Below are 27,590 nucleotides of genomic sequence, written 5' to 3' on the forward strand. Positions count from 1 at the left end.
GTTTGCTGGATTTAAAGCTTAAATCATGTGAAGGCTGAGATAGAGGTCACAGGTACAGTATGTTCCAAAAAATTTTTCTGTGCAAAGCTGACTGGTAAATCACACACAGTCCCAAGCCAGAAAAAAGAAGCCCCAAAACACAACTCCTGTTTCACAATTACTGTGATGCAACACGTGTAGCACAGTATTCCCACATAAATATTTAATGTCAACAGTATATATGTGTATGAGTTGATTTTAAAGTAATTTGAGGATTAAAAACAGATGTATACACTGTACTAATAACATTATTGGTCACCTTACTGAAGCATCACGCTTTACACTTAAGTATGAGCAAGCACACAGTCTCATCCATGGTCTGAACAGCAGCTTTTCTGCTATTTGTTCCACATCTCCATTTTGTACTATTGGTTATAAAGCCATCTGATATTTACTGCAATAGTCTTACAACAGGCTCAATAAAATTTCACATTACTTTCACAAACACACTTAAAAGTTGAAGCCTTTAATAATTTGCTTTTTTCCCTCTGAATGTGTCCTTCCCTCCTCTGTTAAAATAAACAATCATTGCTTTTATGTATTTCAAAAATATGCATATCATGACTACACTTACAATGAGTACATGAGTATATAATGTAAGTATCTTAGAAAACAAGTGAATATATTGAGATTGAGACACCATGCACCATCCTGTGTGTTTGGGACCTTGACTCCATTCAGCAGATGAGCTTTTATAACCCCAGTCTCCCTAGCACACAAAGCAAAGTGCTCCAAATGGCAAAACATGTTTACCAGTTTGTTCCTTACTTTGTCTTGTCTTTCCTACTACTCTACTTGCTTTTGTTGCTGTCACCAAGCACTGAATATGTTTTCTCACAGGGCTATTTTCCTACTTACTTAACTTCTCCTTCTCGAGCAGCAACAAGGTGCTACTGAAAAGCGTACCTTGTTCCTCTCTGCAGGCCTGCCAAGACACCCAGGCAAGAGCCACTTCAACTTCACAAAGCTAATACTGAGGCAAGTTGTATTAAGCTTGTCTATAGGTGTACTTTAAAAGGTCTTTATAGTTTGGTAAAACTCCTATATAAATAAGGGAGAAGATGAACAACAAAATACAAACAGCTCATATGGTGGTTGCAATTCACTCAAGCACAAGCATGCAGTCCTCTGGGCTCTGTTATTCTGCCTTCAGCTTGCCCTAGATTTGAGCAGTTCTCTATAATACCTATATTCAGCCAAACATCATACTGCCTTCATTACCAATAACTGAATATCTAACTGTAGTATTCCCACAGTTACACTGTCATATAAGCTTTTCTATTATTTATGCACAGTTTCCTCACTCTAACTGGACTGGTTTGAGGCAGTTTCATCAATAAAGCATTATAAAACTCCACTGCTGCTTTATTTTGGTTTGGGGTTTTTTCCCCACTTTGTAGCACGACCATAAAATTAATTCTACTTGTTTTCTCTAATCTGCTTGGAGATGCTTTTGTTTGATTGATTTTAAAATCACTCCCTATAACAAAGTTTGTATTAAAAAAAATCACTTTCTAATCACACAAGTACTTCAGGTAAGCCACAGAAAAAGACAAACCCCTATTATGTATTATCTCCATAAACATGTTACAAAAAAGGTTATTCCCACAATAAAGACCTTTACAGCTTAGACTGTGTGATAAGCAAAGCAGCTGAGGAGAAAGGTGGCAAGATTCAGAAACAGAACTTCATATAGATGAAATTAAAATGTTTGTGATGCTGCTTAAAAATGTAACCTACTACTGCCTACCTTTGAGAATACTTATGCTACTAAGTGCATGTGAGACTCTGGGTCACTGAAAAGTAGCTCTAATGTAGATGCAGCCAAATGACCAAAGAGTCAAGAAGCTACATTATCCAGTGGTTTTTAGAAATCTACCTTTGCATCCAAATATTTGCCCCCAGCCTTGCTGTTTTCCACCACCTATCTTCCTCCTCACTAGTCTCCAAATACTCAGTTATTCCTCCTGTATATGATAAGACTCTCACTACCATTCAGAAATAAGATAATCAGCTCTCAAAGCAAATCACAAGACAGTTCTCCTTCAGTCTTCTCACTCCCATGTGATCATCAGATGCTGTCACACTAAATCTTGTACCTTCCATTCCACCATAATTACCTTCATCTTCCTTGCCTTGTTCTACCCCTGAGCCATACAGTTGTTCATCATTTCTTTGACCCTCTGTCAGGAGGGTCAAAATCAGTGAGGCAGACGAGTTGATTGCATTCCAGTACAATCCCAGGGAAGCAAGCATAAATCCCTACCAATACTGTAAATAAATCATGCATGTCCCCTGTTCCGTCTCTTGCATGCAAGATCAGGCAACTAGGATGGAGAAGCAGCAGAGAAGACATGTCTGGGGTCCAGACCAGGTGCAACCACTGAACTTCTCCCACCGGCACAACAAAAGGAGGAACAAGTAAGATGCTTTATGTCCCCATAAACACATTTCAGCTTCTAGCTAGACCATGACTCATACTACCCCCAATGCCAGGTTTCTGGCTGAGCCCAGCTCAGACAGAACTTTGCTACCTCCATCTGACAAACAAGCCTGAAAAAACACCTAGGACCTGTTCCAGTCCTTGCTGCCTCCCCCAAGAATTGGGAGGAATTGCTCCAACACATTTCAAAGTCTGTATTTCAGTTAATTGGTAGAGAAGTAGAACATTACAAGGATTCTTGTTCAGCTCTAGACAACAGTGGTGACTACTGCAAAAACAGCTAGAGCTCCTCTCAGTCACTATTATGACCATCCACTCCGTCTCCCACGCACTCAACAGCCAGTTCTGCCCAAAAACACCAAAAGCACTCCTAATGATACAGTTGGTTTGCCATTTCTTCCACTGCTTCAGAAAACCAGTCTCACCAGCCTACTTCCAAACTAAAACCAGGAAGTCTGTTGGGAAACCATGCTACAGCAACAGTGATGACAGGAGGGAATTCCTCATGTCTCATTTCTGAGCCACAGCATCCGACCAAGACAAATTCTACAGTCCACCCGTCCCTCAAAACCCAAGAATTAGCACAGACACCATGAGTAGATTACAAAGCGCTTTTTTGTAGGTTTTTCCCCTCCCCTAAATCCCATCTTCTGTAACAGAACAGAAGAGCCAAGAGATTTGTTATGATTTGGGAGCATAAAAGGCGTGGTCAGGTTCTGTGGCTGCTGGGAACAGGAAGGTTCAAGCAGCAGCAGCAATCCCAAAACAGTGTAAGGCTCAGGAGTAGAAATGGAGAAGGTGAGTGATTCCAATCCAGCCCACTACTTACAGAAATGATACAGGACTCCTGTAGACATCAGAAGTTTAACAGCTTCAGACAGGATTATTTATGAAGGTAAAACTGTCAAAGCTTCATGGCTAATACTACTATGAAATGGTAACTTCCTTATTATTTATCTGCTTCAGCTTGCAGTACCCTACAAGTTCCCATTCCAGCATGCTGGCAGTAGTCTGTAATCACAGCCAGCTTTAACAGGCTTTCTTCATTATCTGTAAAAAATTTATTAGACATTAAATTCCACTCCAAAGAGTGTATCAGCCTAGAAAAAGAAGAAAAAACACACATCACAATAATGGCAGAAAGGCTTGGTAAACATTGCAAGTACAAAACAGTTTTCTCTCACCCTCAACATTCACAGAAATGCTGCAGAAAGTGTTCCAGCACAGTCAACCTGAACAGAAGTTGTCTAGAATTATCTTTCATTAAGCCATGTGTCTTTTAATGTAACCTGGGTTCAAAACCATGCATTGCCGAGACCCCCTTAATCAAATAAACTTCTAGACAGCATCACTCTAGCACCCAAGTACCTTCCAACTAAGTGCTGCACAGAGTTTAGTCCTCTATAATCAGTCTCTCCTCCCTTTCTGGTATTGTAACAGTGCAAAAAGCTGCAACTGATAGATGAAGGAGGGGGAGGGATAGATCACTACACATATACATCCCTTGCGTCTGTATACAAAATCCATTATGAAGTGGAAGCTAAGCAGAAGCAGACTAGAAAAACTGTGTCTCATGTTTGCATTAACAAGTTATTGCCAGATCTTTGACTACGATTTATGAACAATGCATGCAGGAAATTAAGAAAAAAAAATCATCAAGTAATTATCTCTTGTCTAAAAAACTGGGCACATGGTGGTGAAATCACAACACAGTATAAATCACAGGGAAACCATACACATGATGCCTAAAGGCTAAGTTTTTATTTCAACAAAGCCAAGTTCACAGCAACAAGCCCGGTGCAGTCACCACCACAGAACCGCAACAGCTTCCCCAGTTGGGCGGGGACCTCTTGCCGAGAGTGAAACTAAAATTTTCCAGCAAGTTCATGAAATCACCACTATCCCTCCTCATTCAGTGAAGCTCTTAAAACACAACTTTCACACTTGCATACACAAGTAAGAAAGTACACAGACAAGGCAGATGACAAACACACAGAAAGACAGGAAAATATAGCTGCAAAGTTCCAAATTCAGACCCTGACCAGCAGGAGAGTCTTAGCATATCTTGAACAAATTGCAAGAACAATTACCAGCTTCCCTCCAGCAGAGTTGGAAGGACATGGTGAATCTACATACATCAGAGTCCAAATGACAACGTCCAGACACGGCACATATAGGAGAAACTGACCGACCCTCGGGAGTTAACCTTACCAAACATGTGGAGCAGTTGAACTCAACATCCATGAATAGTTAAGAGATGCATTTGAGATTGCATTTCTTTTGAGATATCAGAGCTGACCAGGAAAGGAGGGTGGGCTGGGGACAGAGGGGGAGCAAGAAAGAAGCAGTTTCCAGAGAAGCTGGATATCTGAAGTCTCTAGTTGTTTGTCTGAGAGGCACTTTGCATCTACCACATTAAGTCTCTAACCACATGAAGCTAGTATTCAGCAGCAAAATGTCCTCAGTCTGCCACTTCTGTCCAAAATCTCTCTCCTCCCTTATAAACCTTTCACTGGATGACTCAGATTTACCTTGAGTTATGGCATTGCTTTTTAAAAATAAGTGAACATGTGAGAATACATATTGTCCACATGGTATTCTTTTACTCTGCAGAAAATTATTCAAGTCACAACCTAGAGAACTACTGTTGCCTAAAATCATCACTACCATTCAAAAAAATCAAAAGACTTCAGGGCAACATACACCAATTCTTATACCAAATTCCAGATACTTTTAAAAAAAATTAGCAATCATCATATTTCTAGTACTTCTTATCATTCAAGATTCTCAACAGTCATCTTCTATACCCCCAAAGCCCAGGAGCCCTCCACATAGTGTGCATGTGACAAGGAAGTAAACTCGACCCCTAAGAGCAGCCCAGTTGTGTCAGTGATGCACTCCCAAGCATGCACACACACACTTGTTGCTGGCTGCCTCCAAGCCACCCTTGCTAGGTGGGGACAACTCAGGGGGGTGTGGAGTAGTTCAGCACAGATTGTAAGAATTTTCACCCTAGCACGTGATGGAAGAATTTACCAACCTCCCAAGCAACCAAATGGAAACACCTCATTTAAGACACACTTCTAACAAGCCCAGATCCACACACCGCTGTATAGTTATTTTCAACTTGAAAGGGCTGCATAATTTCTCAGGAATATCACCATTTCCAAACGGAAGTCCCAGAAGGGGAAAATAGATACAGGTCTATGTATACATACGTGTGCACAGGCGTATGCATCTACATACACCTCCTTCTCTCTTATCTAAGCATATACAACAAAGATGACAAAAACTAAACTCTATTGCAACTTGTTCCATCACTTAAAAACCATAGCATTACCTTGTGGCTGAGCTTTTGTACATCAGGAAGAAACATCCAAGCTAGAGGAGCGTAATTACATTTCTGTTTACTTTAACGTTCACTTTATGAGGGAGAAGGGTAGGAACAGGAGCCGTTTTTAAAATATGTCATTCCCTGAGGGCTGAAACTCATGAAACGCTTTTTTCAGAAACAGGGAGGTTTTTTTCCCCTTTGGAACTCTCTCATCTCCATTTCCCAACCCTTACAATAACTTCAATGGGTATGTCCCATCACCTTGCTTATCCCCAACTAACGTATTTAGTACTCTGTATTTTATTTGAGCCTTTTTTGCCAGCAGAAATCGTGTTGCCTTTCTTTCAAATTGGTCACAGATGATACCTACTGACCCAGCTACTAGTTAAAACAAATAAAAAAAAGAGTTATTGGAATATACTAATCTTCGAAAGATCTACCTTCCTTTAATTTTGAAGACAGTCCACATCCGCAGTCAGAAAACAGAAAGGACAAGGAGGTCAGGGTAAGTTTTTTTGTTTGTTTTCTTTTATTATTTGTATATTTTCCCAAAGAAGACTAGGCTTTAGCACTAAAGATCAAGGCTGACCTTGGTGGATGTTCTTGATATTTCCCCTGAGAAAAGCAGAGATCCAAGTTATGGATAACCCAAATGTTACACGCATCTGTCAAGCCCAAAGTCTGTGACAATCAATAGAGCTGAAGAACAGCAAAGATGACATCAGTTTTACAGTTTTCCCTTCTGATTAAGAGCAAAGAGAAAAAAAACCACTATTCTGCCATATAAACAGGCCTCATCTGAAAAGAAAAAAAAAAATCCTTAAAAATTGATAGCTACCATTGTGATATGGTGACCCAAAACTATAACATAGAGGTCTTTAGCACTTCAAATTTCAACTGGTTATGCATCCTAAAAACCACTCTCCCTTAAAAAAAAACAAAAAAAACCCAAAAAAACCAAACCACCCACACCTAGGTATGCTGAAATACAGTACTTAGATTAGACTTAGGTACACGAGAAATCAAGGGAATTCTTAAATAATAAAGTGGATCCAAATTCATTAGCAGGTATTTAAACACAGTACAAGCACACCATTTCTATCAGCCAGTTCCATCACCCAATTCCTGTTAGACAAAACTGCTTACTAAATACTGCATATGTGTAGAAATTGCCTTTTTTTCAGCCACTGTGTTTTTATACCAAGTTGAAAGAGATGTCTAAGGCATTTCAGCATTTCCACTTATTCCCCATTTTTATGCATCAACACTAATTCTCATGTGCAAGAAAGCTTGCAAGAAGTCATGTCTTGGGGTTAAATTTTAACAGACCACATTATATTTGCATAGGTGTAGTTAATAAAGAAATGACTGGCAGAGGGTAATATCCTGACCTTCTGTCATGAATTTTAATTGCCTACAGATGGTTAAGTTTAACCTTACTTTCCCACCTGAACAGATCCACTTGAGTAATTTCTCCCTCAACCTTATGTAGCACAGCTGCCATTTCCTGGAGCGCACTGTTGTGCCCATGAGTTACCCGCAACACATCCTGCAGTGGGTACAGTGGGTCAGGTGTGACCCCTGCATGGAGGAGCTGAGGTGGGTGATAAACTGGAATTACTCTACCCTAACCCAATTGAAGAATTCTCCTTGGTAACACCATGGCTGCTCTAAATCAATTTATTTCTAAATCGGCCCTGTTGCTGTGACTTTTACGATCCTTATTGCTCTTCTAAATTTGTCAAACTTCTTCAAAGAGAATTATTTCTTATCTCCAACACAAGCTCCCCCTCTAACCAGGCAGGTTGCCACAGGAGAACAAGGCCACTCTAAGAGAAGTCAGCTTGGAAAAGTTAAGGAAAAGAAGTAAGCACTCTTCAATCTCTCCATGAAATTAAGAATTTCACCTCCACTGGACAATGAGAATCTTTCCCTCTACAGCACATGAATGCCAGTAAGAACTCAGAACAGACCAATAGATTTATCAAAGCTGAATTCAACTTGCAATTTAGGAAAACCTTTAAGAAGGTCTACAAGATACAACTACTTGAATTTCGATATCCATTAGAGAAGGTACAAAGCTTTTCCCCTGTATAAGCAGTTTTTAAAATAAAGATTTGATTGAATAAATGACAATCCGTAACAAGATGCCTTTGCAAAAATCACACATTGCCAGATTCCTCTCTAAACATCCTTACTCAGCACATTTTATGTGCCTTTTGGGGTTTTTTTTTTTTAGTATGTGTTTTTGCAAAGAAACCACTAACTTTGCATGCAGCAACTTGCAAGATCCTGAAAGATTTTCTGCCAAACCTCCTCTACACTATGGTGCTAATTCACCATATAAATATTCAGAGATACTCTTGAATAACTGCCAGAAGGGAACATACTCTTCTGTAGCTACACAGCCTCATCCATGTTTAGTTCACTGCACTAATGCTCTGCCCTGGGATGGAAATCCAAGGTCAGGCAACAAAGCTCCACTAAGACAGGAAAAAAAAGTCACAACAAAAAAAGCAAGCAATCTTGGTCACTCCAAGACACTTTTGTTCCTTGATATTTACCTGCCTAGAGAAAAGCAGGAACCCCAAAATTTTCTTTTTAGATGAAGCATAAAGCTCCCTTTGACTACCTTGCTTCCACGTTCTTTCCCAGTAATCCAAAAGCCAGACCTGAAAAAATCATTTCAAGATGAGTTTCTATAGGAATAGCTGCAAGAGGGTGGATAGAAAGGTGACCATCCTATATTTCATACATCCCTCAGATACTGACAAAAACACTGAAATACCATCTCAGCTAAGAAGAGAAGCTAAACAAGGCTAAAGATACCCAAACATATCTTCTGCAGCTGATGACCAGATACATACATCATCAGCTCAGAGCTAAAATAAGTTTGGGAACCAACCGGCTTGCTTACACTAAATACAAAGAGTTTAAAGGCAGAAGTAAGCATGAAGGTCAGGGTGGAGGCATGATGGGGAGGGAATAAGATCAGATTCTGTTTTGCTCACATTATTCATCCCTTTTTAAGAGGCTAATTTTCTCGTTTTAGAGATCAAAAACCCAAGAACTCAAGGCCAAGGTGATATTTTGGACCATTATTTCACTTAGCTTTACATTAGATAAGTATGTTTTCCTTGAGGATGCAATTTTCAAATTAGCCTCTCTTGCATATATATACCCTTACTTGAATAGGAATTTAAAATGTATCTTCAAAATTAACTATGTGGTTATTCATATTTAATTTAGTTGTTTATTCTACAGAAGGATATTTGAAATAGGACTTTAAAAATTATGTAAAGCTGAGAGTACTTATTTAACTAGTTCTACTTACTAAAAAAAGAAATTACAATTATTGAACCAGCTTTTAGTAAGGTTCTAGCAAAGAAATCCTCTCACCTTGTATTAATACACCACCCTCCATTATTGAGACATAATGAAACCAGCTTGCTCTTACTTTGCAGAACGTGCAGGGCACTACTTTTGCACTTGAAGGGTAGAGCAACAGGTTATCTATTTATGCCACAGATATTTAAATAAACAGCAGAACATTATTTGTAACAAGCTGGATAACTCTGGAAGACATGATCAAACTGACCCACCCATTCCTCAGTTCTGCTTTCACCATTCCAAGTCCTGCAGGACTGGGAGGGGGAGGGGGGTGAGGGGGAATGTCTGAAGACTATTAAGAAAGGCATTCCAGGTATATAATAAAAACTGTATCTTGTCCCCTTTGATTAAGATAGTTGAGGGATATATTAGCTAAAAAATAGTAATTTAACCAGGAATTCACTTTTGTTTCTATTTTTTTTGCATTAATTCAATATTTAGGTCTCAAAATAACTGTCTGCAAAACAGGTTTTATAACACTTTTAACTATACCCACCTTACGCAAAAGGGGTAATTCATACACCAATTCTCACAGATATTAGATTTTACAATTTGTCGGACTTTCCAAAAAGGTTTTTATGATACCTTGCAGATTCCAGACGGTAAGAGTTCAATTTATTCATCCAAAAAGGAGAGGAATAAAAAGAAAGGAAAAAACATAGCCTCTGTTAAGTATGGTACAACACAGATACAAAGCAGTTAAAAAGGCGAATCTCACACAATTGACACACATTACTTTTCCCACCACTTACACCCCCCACTGCTTCCCAGCTAAGAGATCCAGATCAAAATCTGACCCACAGCCACAGATTCTCACCAAGATCAAACATAATTAATTGAATCGCTTTTTAAAGACTTCCAGTAACATTAGTTATCATAATTACAATTCAACTACTGTCAGCTGATAACCTTTTGGCTCTGCTGAATTTGGGAGTGCCAAGAATGTATCATTTCCTTTTTTTCCACTGTATTGTAGATGAGAGTTGAGTTTCAAATGTCTACAATCTCTTCACATTTTTCTGGCAGCACAAGAGGTTTTTAACAGGATAGCAGGGTAAGGTTCTTTTTGAGTACTGGAACAGTATGAAAGGAACGTTACTATAAATGAGAATACCAGGAAGACAAAATATCTTATGCCTTCTTCCCTCCATCACTAGAAGAAAAACAATTATGTGCATTGTGGTATGAAGGGAAAAAATTGTCAGATTAGTGAGCATAAGGACCCAAATTCATAAGAAAACAGACTTTTCCAACTGGAAGAAACAACTCTAAAGTTCCAATTCATTTCACAATTTCTCTCCTCCTTCCCATACCCACACAGATTATCCAGAATACTTTCATAATCAGGTTGCACTTTTCTAAGCCACAAATCTTTGTTTCAGATGATCACTATGGTGCGTTACCATCTTTCAACAGTGCAGTGTATCAGGAGAACTCATGTTCTTTAACCCCTTCTTTCTTTCCTCAGGTAGCAAAATGGAGTTCAACTGAACATTACATTTTCATTAATTTTATTATATGGGGACAAATATAAGTTAAAGCCAGAGACTCAGGGTCAAAATAAGAAGCTGTAACAAAAGGTGGTGAGAACTATCATTGAAAATAAATAAATCAGTAAAACATTTTTAAGCAGTCTTCATTTTTCAGTCAATTTATCTGAACATTATATAGAACTAGTCCATTTTCACCACCTGATTAATGGTTTCTGCTTGATCCCAGCTCCTCCTGACCAACAGCAGCAGGGAAGCACTGTGGAGGAAAGGAAGCATCAGGGCTTCAAAGGCAACAATCAGCAGCCAATTTAGAGATTTCATTTTTTTTCCTGGTCAAATCACACTAGAACCTCTATGCAAGTACATTAGATAACATTAACTTTTCCTAAACAGCTGCGGTGGCAAGTTTTGCAGTGTATCACATCTCCTCCAAAGACCATTCAACAGTTCTAGACTAGTTCAGAGAGGACTTCACTGTCAGCCACAGACTTAATCCTGGAACTAAATTTAATCAGCTACACTAAGGTCACTGAATCTTTTAAGGATGAATATAGCAGCCCAAACCTCTTCGACACTGTATTGCAAAGAGACAGAGTAAAATCAAATTTGACACACTTAAAACAGGTCAGGGCTTCTGGGGCCCTTCACTGATTTCACACCAGTTCTCAGAATAAAAGGCACCCTGCACAGTTCACAGGCAAAGAGACCTCTACATCACAAGTGATATTTTGCCCAGAACACAACGAATACGTTCGCTAAATATAAAGCCACAAACTATGGGATCCACCAAGTATTACGTGTTCCTCTTCTACCCCAACTACTACCTCAGAAGTGGGCATTGCATGCTAGAGTGATCCGTGACCCAAACCAATAACCTCTAATTTAGGTGTAGCATCAAGTGAACCAGTGATTGACAAGTAAGAGAAACATTAAAGTAGCTCCAGGATGCAAGAGTTCCTGCAATGTGAAAGTGCCCTGGAGCAGAAGTATCATACTTGCATACCTCTACAGGGCAGAGCTGCACCTACTGACACGTTGCACATAGCATATGATTCCTGTGGGAATTCAGGAGCCCCAAGGACAGCAACCTCACCCAGGAAGTAATCTAGAAAAAGACCTCAATTATGCCAACCACAACATGCCATCACTCACTTCACGATGGAACTACAGCATACAAATGAATCCAATGCATCGATCATAAAGGTAGGAGACATTTGACCAGGATAACCTGCACAATGACCCTGTGAGCACACTTGCCACCTCAATGCCAGATGCCAGAGCACCATCAAGCCTTAGCTACCACACTGTACTGCACACATCCCGCATCACAGCTCAGCACCCCCTTTTACACTAGGTAAACCAAGGAAACAGCTCTCCAAACATATTCCTCGTATTTCCTCCAGGCTAACACAGTTTTAATCTCTTGTCAGAAGGGTGCATCATTATCTATGTGGTGACTTATTTCCTCTCTATATATAGCCCTAAGCTCTCCCCCTTTCTAAGCATTTCAATTATTTGGACTTGGACACTGACATAAGTATCATGACCATTATCTCCTCTCAGTTAAACAACTACAGCAGTGAAATCACTCTTTTTCCTGAGATGGGTTTTTGTTAAGAAAAACTGTATCAGAACTGTCCCTGTACAGGCCAGCATCCCTTGCAACACAATGGCTGTTTAGCATAACACCACATCCTTGCAACCATTGCTAGGGGTGGTGGCCAGATGGTTGCCAATACCAGCAGAGGGTCTTGTTGAGGTTGCTTTATTTTTGAGAAGGGAAAGCAATGCTCCTTTTCTCTAGCTCTCGATTAATGACTTTACAATGTCTTTCTCTTGGGAAATCAAGGCTCACTGTAAGTCCTCTTCTGCTTAGACCAGCATCTTTCAGCATCATTTTGGTACTGACAACTCACTGTCAGCTTCACAGAAGCATAGAATAATTTATGTTGGAGAAGACCTCTAAGATCATAGAGTCCAACCTCTAAATTCAATCTTCCACTAAATCCTTTTTTGGGCCTTCAGCCTCAGACATGATCACTGAGCAATACCTCTCCCATGCAGAAACACATACAAACACCCACTCTCTTCCCCAGAAGGTGCTGGGGCTTGCCTGGTTTATTACAAAATATCCTCAATGCTCTCTGGTCCCTCACTCTCTTCCCGGTGCGCATTCTCTCCATGTAATACATCAGAAACAGGTCCCATCATGTCCTACACTGCAGTCAGGTGCTCAGGAAATGGTCAGTGGTTTGAACCCTTTGAAAATCTGAACTGGCATATCAACAGTGAAAAGCTGGTATGAGGGCTCTAACGAAGAGGAAGTTGCAGGAAAGATGAGTACTACCACAAGTCCCCAGTCCCCACTCCATGTTTTGGAAAGAGTAACCGCTTTTGATGTGCATTTTTCACTGTGCTCAATGACTGAGGTCCAGAGCCTGGCACAGGAACCAGGTGCCGCACAACAGACAGATGCCAACCGGCTGCCCCAGCCCCACAGCCCATCTGCACCAGCACCGCAGCACACACTCCGGCACTGCGGCCACAAACCAGCCATTCTGACAACTTAAGAGGAAGATGCCTTAGAACACCTAGACCCTTTTTGGATAGCTAAGGGCTCTTCCCCCACCCAGCTGCTCTGGGAGCACCAGGCCCTTGAGTCTCTCCTCAGTAATTTTTGCCCTCAGCTCATTTTCCAAGAAGTCTTTTCTGTACAAATATTCACAGACGTATCTCTGCAAACAACCCTGACTTCACTGGAATTATCTTCTGTGAAGATGATCTAAAGCAGCAGCTAAATCCTTCAGGATTCCTTTTCTCCTTCCCTGCAAATGCCTGCCAGGCCAGGGATATGAAGCCAATGAGGCAACAGCATTCAACAGCAAAAAAAAAAAAAAGTATAACAACATCATCCACCTGTTTCACTGGAGTTTTAGACTGTCTCAAACTACATTCTGATTACAGCACAGAGATGCCGACTGAAAAACAAAAGCACGGGGGGCCTCAGGTGTCAATACACAGCCCTGCCACACACCAGGACACATCCCAAGGCAGCAGGAGCCAGCACTGCCACATTTGTCCCTCCACCCTTCCTCATACCATACCATCCTCATACCAGGAGTATGGCAGGAAGGAGGAAAAAACAAAAAAAAGAGTCTCCATCTCTTTTGCTCTTCCTCCATACACTTTGCAGCACACACTGAGTCAATCACTGCAGTCTTCCTTCAGCTGGAAGAAAAACCATGAAGCTGAACAAGGTAGAGGAAGCACAGAACACACACATGCATACAAAAAAAAGCAACTTCTGGGAAGAACAGAAGTATGTTTTTCAAAAGGCAATGTTTAGGGCTTTCTAGTTTATTTTGGGTAATTATTTTTAATTGCATATCACATTCAAAAATTATTATCCTCATACTTGGAATTGAACCAGACATCTATTTTTAAATTTTATTAATCCAGTCACAAGTCATCCCCAGAGACAAGAAAAATAATAATAAAATCAATGCCACAAACAAGTACAAAGTCACCCTGCCTTTAAATTAGCCTGGTTGGTTATTCTATGTTGCCATTATGTTTTACACACATCTCTGGATTGCACATGCCACAAAACCTTTTCTTTCCTTTCTATTACAGATATCTCTGACTAAAGATCCCACATTGATGCAGCAGTCATTCCATCCCTGCATCTCAGCAGCTCTGTAAGTCTTGACTGATCTAGTTTTCTTTGGATAAGAAAGAACAACAAAAGCATTTGCATGGAAAAAACTGATGCCACCATTTTCCAGTTAAATGCTTCAAAGGATCTTCTTTCAAGAACAAATTCTGCCATTCCAACCAGTTATATCTACACATCAGGGCAAGCACATATAGTCAGGCAGAGAGTAGGCTATCACATTTTATGTTTGTAACGTGGAGGTTCAAAGTGAGATTTATAAATATCCCAGTCTCACAACTGACAGTAGACCACCACTAGTGCTAACAGGAGATGGGTGAGCAGGGATTTTGCTTCAGTACACTTTGCTTTAGTCAGTACACGCTCTTCCAGTTTGTTCAATGTATTCTGCTTGATTTATACTGTGTGACACATGAAAACGGTATGTTACCACCAAGACTCTGCCCCACTTGATGCCTCAAGACATGCATAGGTCCTCACCTTCCCCACTGCACTCCTGGCATTAAATTCCACTGTTTCTCTGAGAGGGGCTACGAGACCCAAACTAGCAATCAAAGGGTGATCACCCCTCTAAAGCAACCCATTTCACAAAACCAGCTACCGTTCTTTCATCCTATTGCCCACACCCTTACTTAAGGCTTTCAGTGAACACAACTTCCCTTCTTTAGATATGGTATCCTACAACACACAGAGATCTGTTACACCACAACTCTGCTGTGTGCCTTGCTCAAAATTAACTGATCTTTTAAACCAAAGAGTTGAGGGTTTTCAATCAGAAAGATCAGAAAAGGTATATTCCGTCTCTTCGTTTTCTTCATGGAGATGAACACACCCAATACTGTTAGTCACTGTGTAAGCAAAGTAACTATTATCCTTTACCAATGATGAAATATTTAACACTGCCTGCTGAGAAGGGGAAGTTATTTACCATGTAGTGACAGAAAACCCACTTCAGTAGATTAGGGGTAGAGAAGAAGGTTTCAACGTCAGGAAATTCTTAGCTCAAAGGTCTGGAAAGACAAATAGCCTTGGTGATCTAGTACAAAAATTATTTCCCCCTCTTAAAATAAACATGAACAACAAAATACAGTATACATGGAATTCATTAACTTCAAGTTTCCCAAGTTTTAGGAACCACTTCATTACAGCCTAAATGAAAACCCTTCTAAACAGTTGCTTTAGATTTAACAAAAAATTAAAATTTGGGTTCTCCTGACCAGAGGAGGGTCTACCTAAAGACTTGAAGTCAGTCCTGAGACTTCATAGCAGGTCCTCATGCTCCCTCCTGCCATGCACACATGGATGGGTAAGAAAGATGCAGACAGTGCATTAACCTTTTTGACATAAAAAGGCATTTGTCCGAACTCTGAAGGGATGTCATTCAAGAAGAGGCTCTGCTGGGGGACTGAGAAGTAACAGACACCACTGTGGCTGATGCAGCAGTCATTCCATCCTTGCATCTCAGCAGCTCCGTAAGTCTTGACTGATCTAGTTTTCTTTGGATAAGAAAGGACAAGAAAAGCATCTGCATGGAAAAAAAGTCACAAACTGTTGCAATCGTTCTCCCAAAGCCCATAAATAGAAGAAAAAGCTTTTCCTGGTAGTGGTGTGATATACCTGAACCTTCTTACTAGCACTGGAGTATTCTTGCAAAAACTTCACCTCTTCACCTCTATGTTTTATGCACTGCACTTTACCAGGAGGGGGAAATAAGAGGGAAACAGGTCTGGAGAGGCAGCAGTGCAGAACTTGTTAGGAGCCTGACATCTACAGAGACTCTGTAAAGCACTTCACTAAAATTATTAATAGCAGAGTGCTTTCAATCTCTTTTCTTTTAATTATGATTCTCCTGTAATCAAGGAGCTTTCTGTTAACATTCAGAGGCCAAATAATGAACTTTAATTGGGTTTCAATAGCCTTCAAAATAGAAATAAACCAATACAGAGGGGTATGGCATTTGTGACAATGGATACAACCTCATTTGAACTCTTCCCTCCTGTTTCTCCAGTTCAGTTTTGGACATGCTGATTGTGCACTTGAATATAAAACTACTTCCACATTAATACAATGGTCAACATTTGACTTGTCCTATCAACATAGCAATGTAATCTTCCAAAAGTATGCTTCATTGCTTTAATAAATCCTCAAATGCCTGGTGAAACCAGAACAGTGGTTGGGGGGGTGGTTTAAAAGTGTCCTTTTGACCTGAATTAGCTCAATGCTCCCAATCTCAACCTGTCAGAGAAACACAGCACCCTCACCGGCAAGTACATGGGCACTGTATGAGTGACACTGTCACACAGACTACTCCTCTGCACAGACTATAAAGCTTGTAAATGTATTTTTTGAGTAAAAAGACCAGAGCAAATACTTCACATCCAGACTGCAACCTTTAAGAACTCTAGGATTAAACTTAGTAAACCCTATTCTAAATGAACAGTGTGTTAAATAAGCTAATTTTTTTTTTTCTTTTTAAAGCTCAGTAAGTCAAACTAACAAGTTCTAAACTGGGCACAACAGACAGGTTGAAGAGAAAAATTCCTGAGCACAGAGGAAAAGCATTCAGAGTGAAACAACTACACATCAGTATCCCAGAGAGCAAAATTAATTCAGAAGGACACTAACAGACTTTCTTGAGAAAAGGTTCCATGGAAGTTAAAAGAGGCATGGTATTAACACAGTATGTTCCTGTGAATTTCCACAAGAAGTCTCATCCAAGAACAAGATGTACATGTAGAAACCAGGAAAAAAAAAAATGAACTCTCTCTGGAAATGATTTATGCTGACCATAGCTGTTGTTCATTATAAAGCTATAACAGAAGTTAAAGCCTGGAAAGAGGCAATAGAAAGGTCTTGGTCTGTTGGCATTTAAATACTACTTTATTTATTCTCTTCTGTTAATAAAATCATATTTTATAATATAACTATTAAAATAACAGAAACCAAAAGGCTTCACTCTATTCCAAACATGATACCATAAAATGTTCAAATAAATCTCCTCCATTTGTTATTCAAGCACAGACTGCTGCTCTTTGCTCATCCAGGATAGCATGAGTAAATTAAGAATGAAAAAAGATAGCAAAAAAACATTTCAGAACTTACACATCACACAATAATAATTTCTGACATCACATTTTAGGAGCATATTTCACCTTCGGTCCTCTGCCATGATCTAGGTTAGAAGGGGGCAAAAGCCATATTTGATGCTAGGAAATAAAAATAGAGTACATGGGAACTAATTAAAAGCTATTTATGGAATGAATTACATAGACCCATCAAAGTATGTTCTTTCACAGCTTAAGTGCATGTTTCTCCACAGCTTAATGCATAAGCCAGTGACTAGCCAGTCCTTATGTGTTTGTCTTATTCCTCTATAAAATCTCTCAGTTTCTGGATGTTGGGTCCTCCTGGTTTATAATCAGGTGAGGGGAAAAAAACAGTGAAGCCCAGAAAGGAACTTCATTATCAGTTCATGACTGGAAAGTACTGCTGTACATTCCCTATATTGATCAGCAAAATAACCTTAAGAATACATATCTAATCTCCATCATGTAGCCAAATCCTTTCCTACCATCAGGCATCCAGTGTTTTTGAGAGAGAAGTTAGTCTTTTACTGAAACACAGTCAGCCTGTCTCCCACCAGCTACAGGTTCAGCAGCTCTTCCTTCACCACTTCTTCCACACCCAGCAGGAGATCCACTCACCTGAATACGTGCTAGGCTGCTAGAGAATGTCTCCCTGGGATAGGAGATGCCTCCTTACAAGAGAAACTACAATTAAGCTGTATAATGCTGAAGTTATTCCTCTCGAGCATCTCAACATGTTTCATGCATCTGTCCCATGCACTCAACAGATTAATAAATACCTAAAAATGCAACTTATCAAAGAGTGAACATATTTCTGAGCATAAGAAACCTTCACAAGGTCACTGCCACAGTTGTAGATGTGTAGATGTCCCCACTCGTAACCAGCCTCCCCTGCATTGCTGCAGCTCCGATCCAGAGCTGGTTCAGACAGTCAGAGACAAGATGCAGCCCAAAACACACCCAAACTCAACCCCTGCCCTTAGCTGAAAGAATTACAACTGCCCACACCCTCTCTGTTACAGCTGGCTGCCTTCCAGCAGCCTCCCCACTGACAACCAGCTCCCAACCTAGGCCCAGTCTCCATAGGCACAATCCAGAGGCATGTCAGTCTCCCACCCACCTAGATATGCACTTTGAGGCAGGGAGAGTGACTGTATCAGCCCGAATCTGCTGGTCCCACAGATAAGTGACAACAAAATATAAATAGAAGTGTTTGTATTTCAGGTGGGGGGTATTTTTGGGCTCTACTCAGGGCTGAGCCCAACTGTGGTCCAATAATTCAAGTTTCTCTTTTTACTCTCTCCAAGGCAGTATCAGGCAGCATGGATGTCCTTTCAGAGACATCATAATAATAAATAAATACATGGCAGTTTGACTCTTTCTTGATAGCAGATGTTTCACTGACTTTGCAGCTGCCTATATTTACAAATCAGTACTTTCTTGCCTCATTCCCAAAATTACAGCTTGCAACAGAGCTGTACTATTGCTTCTATCAAATCCACAGATTCCAGAGGTCTATTCTATTTCCTTAGCCTGTCATTTTTGTTGCTACCTTTAAAACTCCCAGCTTTCTTTTGAGAACATACTGACACTTTCTGAAATTACAACTCAGCTGCATCCCCAAAACACAGGGAAGGGAGAAAGACATAAAACAGACTTCTGACAAAGTACAGAGCACTATAAGTTATTCTTTCATCAACACAATAAGGAGTCAGACAATGCAACTCCTGCCTCCCACCTCATGATGTTTAAACTCTGTTATTCATTCTGCAGACTGTTATTAAGGCATCCAAATAAATGCAGTTCTCCCCAACTTCATGCTGCGAGCACCTCAGTTCACAGGAGGAGTGAAAACATCTGTGCTCTTCTCATTGTGCATTTTCCTTTGAAGGAGGGATATTGTGCAACACATTATGCAGGCTCCAAGAACACCAATCTGTGCTGCTACCTGGCAGCAGAGCAGCTATACTGTCCTGAAACAACAGTTCAGCTCAAGCCCAAGTGCTCTTCTCCTTATACACCTACACTGATGTACCTATTCCTTACTCGTATTCAAAAGATTTTAATAAGAATACTTCCCTACTCTTCCCTGCTCACAAGAATCAATCCCAACACACAGCACAGACAGGTGATTCTTCCAGGAGAAATAGTCAAGGTGATGATCAAAATTAGGAGCAGTTACTGAGAGGTGTTTAGACAGCACAGCTCGTTCTTTGCTAAGCTGTCCAATGCTGTGAGCTTTTAGAATTTCTTTGCACATGAAAACATTTTCATGATACTGTATGACAGTCTTCCTTCTTTCCCCAGACCTGAGGGCTGAGGGGAAATGGAAGGACAGAGCTTCAAAAACATACTGGGAGAGGTGTAGGCAGGAACTCCACATTGCCCTGGTCTGCTTCTCACCTAGGCGCACCCCTCCTCCACAGGATCCTCATCAGTGGGGGGGTTCCACTTCAGCAGCAGCCTCTCCCCACACCAACTTTCAGACCTCTTTAGATACACTTACCACATTACACATGGTGCCTCACATAGCAGTTCTTGTTCAGGGCTATGTCCTCATTTCCTGGCACAAATCAATGGGCTACTTTTATGGTTTGGGTTTTGGGTTGCTTTTTTCTTTTCCTCCCTGAGAAGCTTCAATTTCTATTCCAAGACAGAGTCGTGCTTCAAACACACAAAGCAGCATATGTTATTTCTTCACCTACCAATCAAGACAGTAGAAGAAACCAGCCTGGTACTTGTACATATGTCATTTTATAAATGCTAGGCAATACCCTAGAACTGTCTTCATTGCAGCACCCAATCTGTCCCCACCAAACAGCCCAAGAAAAGGAAATTATACAAGTGACAGAAAGGAGCCAGGCTACAGCAGTGGAACAGTTTAGTCTTTAAAAAAAGTCATTTTAGTGTGCAGAAACAAGGAGCAGCAACTTTCTTGCTCATCTTTAACCCCTTGTCCACACACTCTGCACAAACATCCCTGAGGAGTTCACACAGTGAAAATCTGGCTACACCAACTCCTCACCCACTTGACAGAATCCTAAGGGTCTGCCTACAACTATGACAACTCGGGACAATTTCACACCAACAGAGCCAAAATGGAAAATGAGAAGCAGGACATTTGGCCTGTAGCTATCTGGCAGCGAGAGGCACAACCAAAGGAACTGGTTCCAAAGGCAACATGTGGCACTGTGGGACAGGGAGATCCCTTAGCAAGGGGGCTGCCAGACAAGTAAGTGTTGCTTCAAGGGGTCAGACAGACAACAGCAGCAGTTCTCAGAATAAGCCTTGCCCAAAAACTCCAGAAGTAAGTTACAATTTCTCAAAGCAGTCTTTCAGTCAAATATATTTAATATAATTAAAAATGAAAGGTAGATGAGGAGAATTAAGTTCCCCTCAATTTAGACAGGAATTCGTATCCAAAAATGTACCAGAGGCATAATCTTCCAGAGATGTTTTTCCTGTCACGTCTTACTGTTTAATTATATATTACCATTCCAAGCTACCATGACGATTTTAAGTTTGCCTTTTTTCCATAATTAATCATAGCAAAGACTCATCTGTTCTTCAAGCACAGTGATGACAGCACTGTTTTTACCACTGTAAGGTAATCATTCCACAGCATTCCTTCCCAAAAGCTATTGCAACGAGAAAAACTCACCTATCTTTACAAGATGCTTTCCAAAGATATAAATCAGCTCCATAAACATTACTTCATACTACAGGCAAGTAAAAAAGGGAAACTGCTTTTCCATAGCAAGCAATCATACAGACACACAGGCATAGCACAGCCTAATAACACTAAATAACACTAATTATAAACATATAAACCTAACATAACCATCCAGGAGCAAGTATCCTACTCACTAAACATCATGTAACCATCAGCATCCACCACTGGTGCAGGAAGAAGGGAAGCAGATTGTTTGTCCTTCTGCAAACATAAGGCAGTTTCCTTTATAAATACCATAGCCAAAAGTTATTTCACAGGCAGCTTTGGTCACCATCATATTCTACTCTAAGTGCAGAAGACATATCTTCAAAAATAACTTGTAGCTACATGTAGATCAGTGCTAACAAACTACCTAATCAAACAGGAGCTACATCCAAAGCAGAAAATAATAAATGCTAATTGGACAACAGAAAAATGCCTTAATTTTTTTTTTGTATCACAAGTAACAGAAATGATACTACAGGCAGGGAAAATCTCTGCTCTGGAAGATCAAGCATTTATCACTTGTAACAGCTACAGACTATAGCACATGTATTTAAAGTTTTCTTTCTGACTACTAGAAGACAAAGTATTTCCAACATAATCAAAAACATGCAGCAATGCCCAGTGGATGTGTTTTATCCTTCATCCTCTCAGTTTGAACTCCCCAAAGAATAAATCAAGTGCTTGTAAAATTACTTCTTCCCCATCTGTGAAACCGTGTCAGATGCACAGGATATTGCCCTTTTTTTGTATAAGCAACAAACAGAAATCCTGTTAATTGATTAGAATAGAAACTGTTAATTTATTTTGATTGCTCTATAGAAATATTATGATTTTCTGCAGTTCTCCTACATCCTTCACATGGTATGCTGGTAGCTTCCCAATTACAAGTCAGTAAGAAAAAATTACATAGCTTGTTCTGCTAATAAAAATAAGCATAGGTGGGCACCACACAGCCCTGAGCAAATGTAAAACTTCATGTGTCTTAGCAGTCCCATAAGAGTGACTTTAGATCAAGGCTCAGGTTTTCAATAACCAATACACTGCACATATTGACAATGCCACCTTTATGGCTTTCTAATTGCTTCACAGTTTTACAAAGCAAGATAACTAAAGCAGCCATGACTACAGAAAAGACAATATATTCAGTTGACAGGCTGCTAAAGACTGAAATTTACACCTGTATTCAAATATTTAGAAGCATTTTCACTAGTACTACTCTTTGTTAAGGCATGACCTCAAAAGATTCTGGCATTTCAAATTATAATTTTCTTCCAAGTTATAACAACAAAAAATATTTAGCCATGAGTCTTAAATATCACTTTTAGAATATTAGTATTTTTAAATAACCATGATATTCTGACAGCTTGCTTTTCTGTTCAAAAGAAATGATGAAAAACATGTTGAAAAAGACAGACAATTGCTCAGGAGAACACAGAGAAAGTGATCTTTACACAGAACATCATACAACTACATCCTTTTATTTACAAGAATAGTGTCAACTATTTTCAGTGTTCTTATTTAAAAATGCATAGGAATAATAAGCACTAAAAAAGTATTATGACATTAAATCACTAGATCATATATTAAATCACTTAAGAGATTTTTTCACCCACTTTAAGTGGGTTTCGTATTTTATTTATTGAGTGAAAATATTAAATGCATATTTGCATGCTTTCTCTAATCAAAGTGTTAAAGAAATTTCCCGTATCACAGGTGCAGAACTTACGAGCAGCAAGAAACACAATAACAGTCTATTTTCTATGACAGAAGAAAGTGGAGATCCTAAAACTTCTTTGTTTCTGATCTCTTGAGTCTCAAAAGCCAGACTCCTTAGCTACCCCAAATATTAGTAAGTTAGAAGACAATACCTGTGCCATATTTCAAATCATTTAGACTGAAGAACTTTTCATACCAGATAAATCATCCCAGCAGGAAAACTTAGTTGTTTTTTTAAATAATTGTCAAATTTAGCATTCCCTTTCCAAGATACCTAGGAAAAATCAAAGCACAGCTTAAAATACTTTCTCCTCAGTCCTGACAACGAGCCTTTAGTTTGCTGTTATCTGTACTTCAGGAAACTTCAGCCCTTTCATTAAAAAATCCCTCCCACAGGTTTACTTGTAGCGAATGGTTCAGATCTGAACTATGTAGTACAGCATGTTACTTGAAGAAATCACACATCCAGATGTAAAAAAGTGTAATATTTAGAAAAGATGAATTACGTAAGATCAATCATCACTATTTTTAATCTAATGCTCAAGTCTTTTAGCTTTGTATTAGAAAATACAGCATTTTCTCAATAACACACAAGAAGAAAGCTGAAGTGGTTTTAACAGGAGATTTACAATCATCTGTTCTAACCAAAACAACAGAACTTACTGTACAATTTGTTCATTCATGAAAAACCTCCAATACAGCCATGTTTCCTCATACGTCCTATAAAACTGTAGAACTTACACACCTAAATGCATAAGCTGTCTGCAAGCCATACTCAAACTCAAAGCCCTTAGAGATGCTGACTACACACAATCAAATTAAGTTATGTCCAGAGGTTCCACAATAACAGCAGAAAATATAAAACACCACTAGAGAACTCAAGATGAAAAACCACAAGCATCTGTTTCATAAACTGCACTTCCAGAAGTTAAGAGCAAGACTGCCTCAGAAAGAAGGTCTAAGAAACAAACTACTCAAACAACAATGGGATCCAGATTCAAATCTGCATCCCACGTAATCTGACATATCGAATCATGACCAACTGAAGAGCTAGAGTTTTTTATGTATGGAACATTTTAAAAAAACACACTGCTAGGTTTCAGATATCAGAGGAAAGTCTTTTGGTATCAGAAGCATTTTGCATTTAAGAAACCAAAGGGAGCCTGGGAGGCTAAGTAAGCGAGCATCTAGTCTCTGGATGAAGCACAGTCTTCTACCAAGGTTTAAACAACATACAGCTGTCCCTCCAAAACCTCCATTCTCCTGTCACTAAAGTGGGGGTACCTCATTACCCACCCCAGCATCCATCAGAGCCTCAGGGGACTCCAACATACCAAAACCAAGAAACTCCATGTTTTTCCAATAACCTTCAGATCTGTTACATGAATGTTTTGGCGGAGGAAATGCCTGAGTGAGTAGCCTTAGACAACTGTTTTACATTAAGGAGGAAGCACATTAATTTACTGCATGAGTACTACTGCAATGCACTTTTAGGAGGTACAGTATTGCGGTCACAGTTGCCATTTTCAGTGTCTGAGAATAAACACAAAAGCTGCCAACACTAGGTTGCATAAGAGCACTTTAAGCAAATGGTTATTTACAAAAGTAGAGGTAATTATAATGCAGGAGGTGGATCCCAAACAAATAGACTTGACTAATACTGTCAAAAAAAACACACACAAACCTAGAGACCTACAATTACTATTACTTTGTAAGTAACAGTAGGATAACTGCACGAACAGCTTCAGTCATTCATTGTACTACCAATATATGCCCCAAAAAAACAGCTGGACAAACGTGCTGTTTAAAAATGTAAGCTGAAGTCAGAAGCTATGGACAGAGATAAAAACAGGAAGACACTGCTCCTCTCGACAGCTTACCTGATCTCGACTTAATGATATCGCTGAACTCGCTGTGTCCCCCGCCAGGTCCTTCCTCCGGGTCGGAGACACGGGCCATGCTCGTGGGCTGGGGTACGCCACGGGCGGAGCCTAAATCCGACGGGAGACGGCTCCCATGGAGGGCCCCGGGTCAGCACCTACAGCACATGACCAGGAGCAGAGAGGCACGGTAACTCCATGGGCTATGCCAGGTGTGACTCCGCGTGCGACGGGAGGGGTAGAGGCTTGTTGGCCATGGCCACGCGTAGCGGGGCAGCCGATCGGCCACTCGTTGTGTCCCCGCCGTGGGTCACCTTATGGCATTTAAAAAGCGAGATGGCCCAGGCGGCCAGTTCAATCCCCAGCCGGGAAAGCCAAGCTTCAGTCACCCTTGGGCATCAGGGCGCGCCGCGCCCCCCCGTGACCCTCAGAGGGGCAGGACACCGCCGCCACCACCCGTCACCCACCTGGCACCGAACGGAACGGCCCCGCTCCAGAGGGTGGCAAAGCCAGGGAGCTCCGTTCCCGCCGGGCCGGGGCGTGTGCCAGCGGGGAAGGGGACACAGGCAGGCGCGCTCCCCCGGCCGGCCCGGGGCGCGACAGCCACGTGTGCGAGAAGCCGCGCAGCCCCTCTCTGGGGTGGGGGAAGCCGAGCCCCGCAGGACAGGCCCCACACACGGCCCCAGGCACGCCCGCCCCCGCCCGGCCGCCCCGGTAGAGCCGCTGCCCCGGCGGGGATTTTGACCCGGCACCGGCCGGGCGTGCCGGCACCTCCTCCCCGCGGGGTGCGCGGCCGCAGCAGCGCCGCCGCCGCCCTCGGGCACCTCCGCGGTGGGGCCGCCCCTCGCCCCCGCTCCCCGCGGCCGCCCCGTCCCGCCTCGCCCGCAGGTGTGCCCGCCGCGGGCACTGCCCCCTGTCCCCCGCCGCTACCCGAGCTGGGGAACAAACTTTCCCCGCCACGCCCCTCCCGGTGCCGTCGCCTCCCCGCGGGGCTGCCCAGCCGCTCCCGGGGCACCCGCCGAGAGCAACTCGCCGCCGCCACTCACCCCTCGAACACGGCGGTGGGAGGCGGCTGCGCTCCCCCACGGCACAGCCCGGCTCCTCCCCGCACTCCGTCTCCCGGCGGCGGTAGCTCCCGCGGCGCTGCGCTGGCGGACCCACAACTTTCTGTGCGAGTCGTTGCCGTCCCTCCCCCTCCTTCTCCGGCCCGGCCCGGCCCGCCCCTCCCCTCCCCTCCCCTCCCGGCCCGGCCCAGTGGCGGCCCCTCCCTCGGCCCCGGCGCCCCCTTTGTTGGCCGGGCCAGCGCCACGGGTGCGGGAGGGCCGTCCCGGCCGCGGCCCCTTCTCCCAGCGAGGGGCGGGAGGGGCCGGGCCGTGCGGGGGCAGAGGGGAGGGGAGGGGCGGAGCGAGTCCCGGCCGCGCCCCCGCCCCGAGCCCGCGGGCGGTGGCCGGCGCAGCCCCGCTGTTCCTCGGGCACCGCCCGAGGAAGCGCCGGGCCCGGTGGTGGTGCCTGATTAGTTCCTCCTCTATGGCCTTGCCGGCCGCACCTGTGCGCTCCCGCCTCTCCTTCTGCTCCTTTTCCTCCACAAATCAGCGCGGTCGCGCAGCACCTCGGAGTTTCGCTTCTCCCCGTGGACACCGAAGTCAGGGAGCGTGACGAAATTTGAGGCACACTTGGACATATACGCACATAACAGCAGGAAACAGCTTTCCCGAAACCGGCCAGGTGCCCATGCCTCAGCTCACGGGGTCGCTTGGCAATGATAAGTCCCGTGTGCTGTTCAGCTGGGCAAGAAAGGGACAGAATGGATGAATAAAAATGAGCTGGATGCTTTGTGTCTGCAGTCACTTTTGATGTATAAACATTAGTAAAACATTTAGCTTGTGTTAATTAATTCATTGCCACAATTTGCCATCTGGGAATGAATTTATTCATGTTTGCTCAGGCCAGTAATCTGCACTCACCTGTGCTGTGAGGCTGCTGAACACGTGGCCCGTTATTTATCTCGGTAAGCATTAGTCTGAAGTCTCAGCAATATCAGGGAGAAACTGTAGCTGAATAATTCCTCAGTGTTACCTGCTAGGCCTCAGCCATCCAGACCAAAATGTTTTCAAGGTTAGATGCATTTCCAACACTGAGTACCTCACTGCCTTAATAACAAAGGCCAGCAATCTGCAGAAAAGGAGGTACAGAATTTATTAGTTAGCAGAAAGGAGGAAGCTCAGGCTTGGCAACATTCTTTTTCTGTATCTCCAGGTGAACAAAAATTGGTAGGAATGTGAAATGACGAAGATTTGTCTTCAGAAGTCTTTTACTAGTATATAGCTTATGGGTTTACAAGGCACTACAGATAACAAGAGTAAACAATGATTGCATGCATTTTAGCCTAACCTAACTTTGATATTTCCCCCAAGGAAAAAAAGAGATACCTCAAAGAAACAAAACATGCTACCTGTAAATTACTGTTATCATAATTCTAACTGCATTTAACATTTTTTCCTCACCCTTTGATCTGTGCACTACATGTGGAACAGGGACTGGGTCTTTTGTTTCTGTATTGCACAATGGAGGGTCTTGCAGATAGTGTGGTTTTTTGAAAGAAGACCCAAAAGTGAAGATGACTAGTTTGGATCAGTCCCTAGATTATCTGGGTGATTCAGTGCAAAATAGTTAATATATACTTGATCTGCGTAATCCAAAGTCATTAATGGTTCTTACTTATAAAAGGATAATAATAGTGTGTCAGAAATGTTGTGGTGACTGAAGTTGCGAATCTATTGAGAATTGCAACTCATGGATGACAAATACTATAAAACCA

General features: G+C 41.8%; 1 protein-coding gene across 1 annotated transcript in view; it reads right to left on the reverse strand.

Annotated features, from left to right (window-relative positions):
- UTRN (utrophin) overlaps positions 1-25,954 on the reverse strand; it is a 363,103-nt gene extending 337,149 nt beyond the window's left edge. The window contains exons 1-2 of the mRNA XM_027631971.1: positions 25,819-25,954; positions 24,773-24,930 (exon numbers count right to left, since the gene is read on the reverse strand). Of these exons, the coding sequence (XP_027487772.1) occupies positions 24,773-24,851 (79 nt within the window). The 5' untranslated portion in view covers positions 24,852-24,930; positions 25,819-25,954. The remainder of the gene's footprint in view (positions 1-24,772; positions 24,931-25,818) is intronic.
- Positions 25,955-27,590: the final 1,636 nt, after the last annotated feature.

Source organism: Corapipo altera, unplaced genomic scaffold (genome assembly GCF_003945725.1).
Source record: "Corapipo altera isolate COAL_440 unplaced genomic scaffold, ASM394572v1 2b, whole genome shotgun sequence".
NCBI lineage: Eukaryota > Metazoa > Chordata > Aves > Passeriformes > Pipridae > Corapipo > Corapipo altera.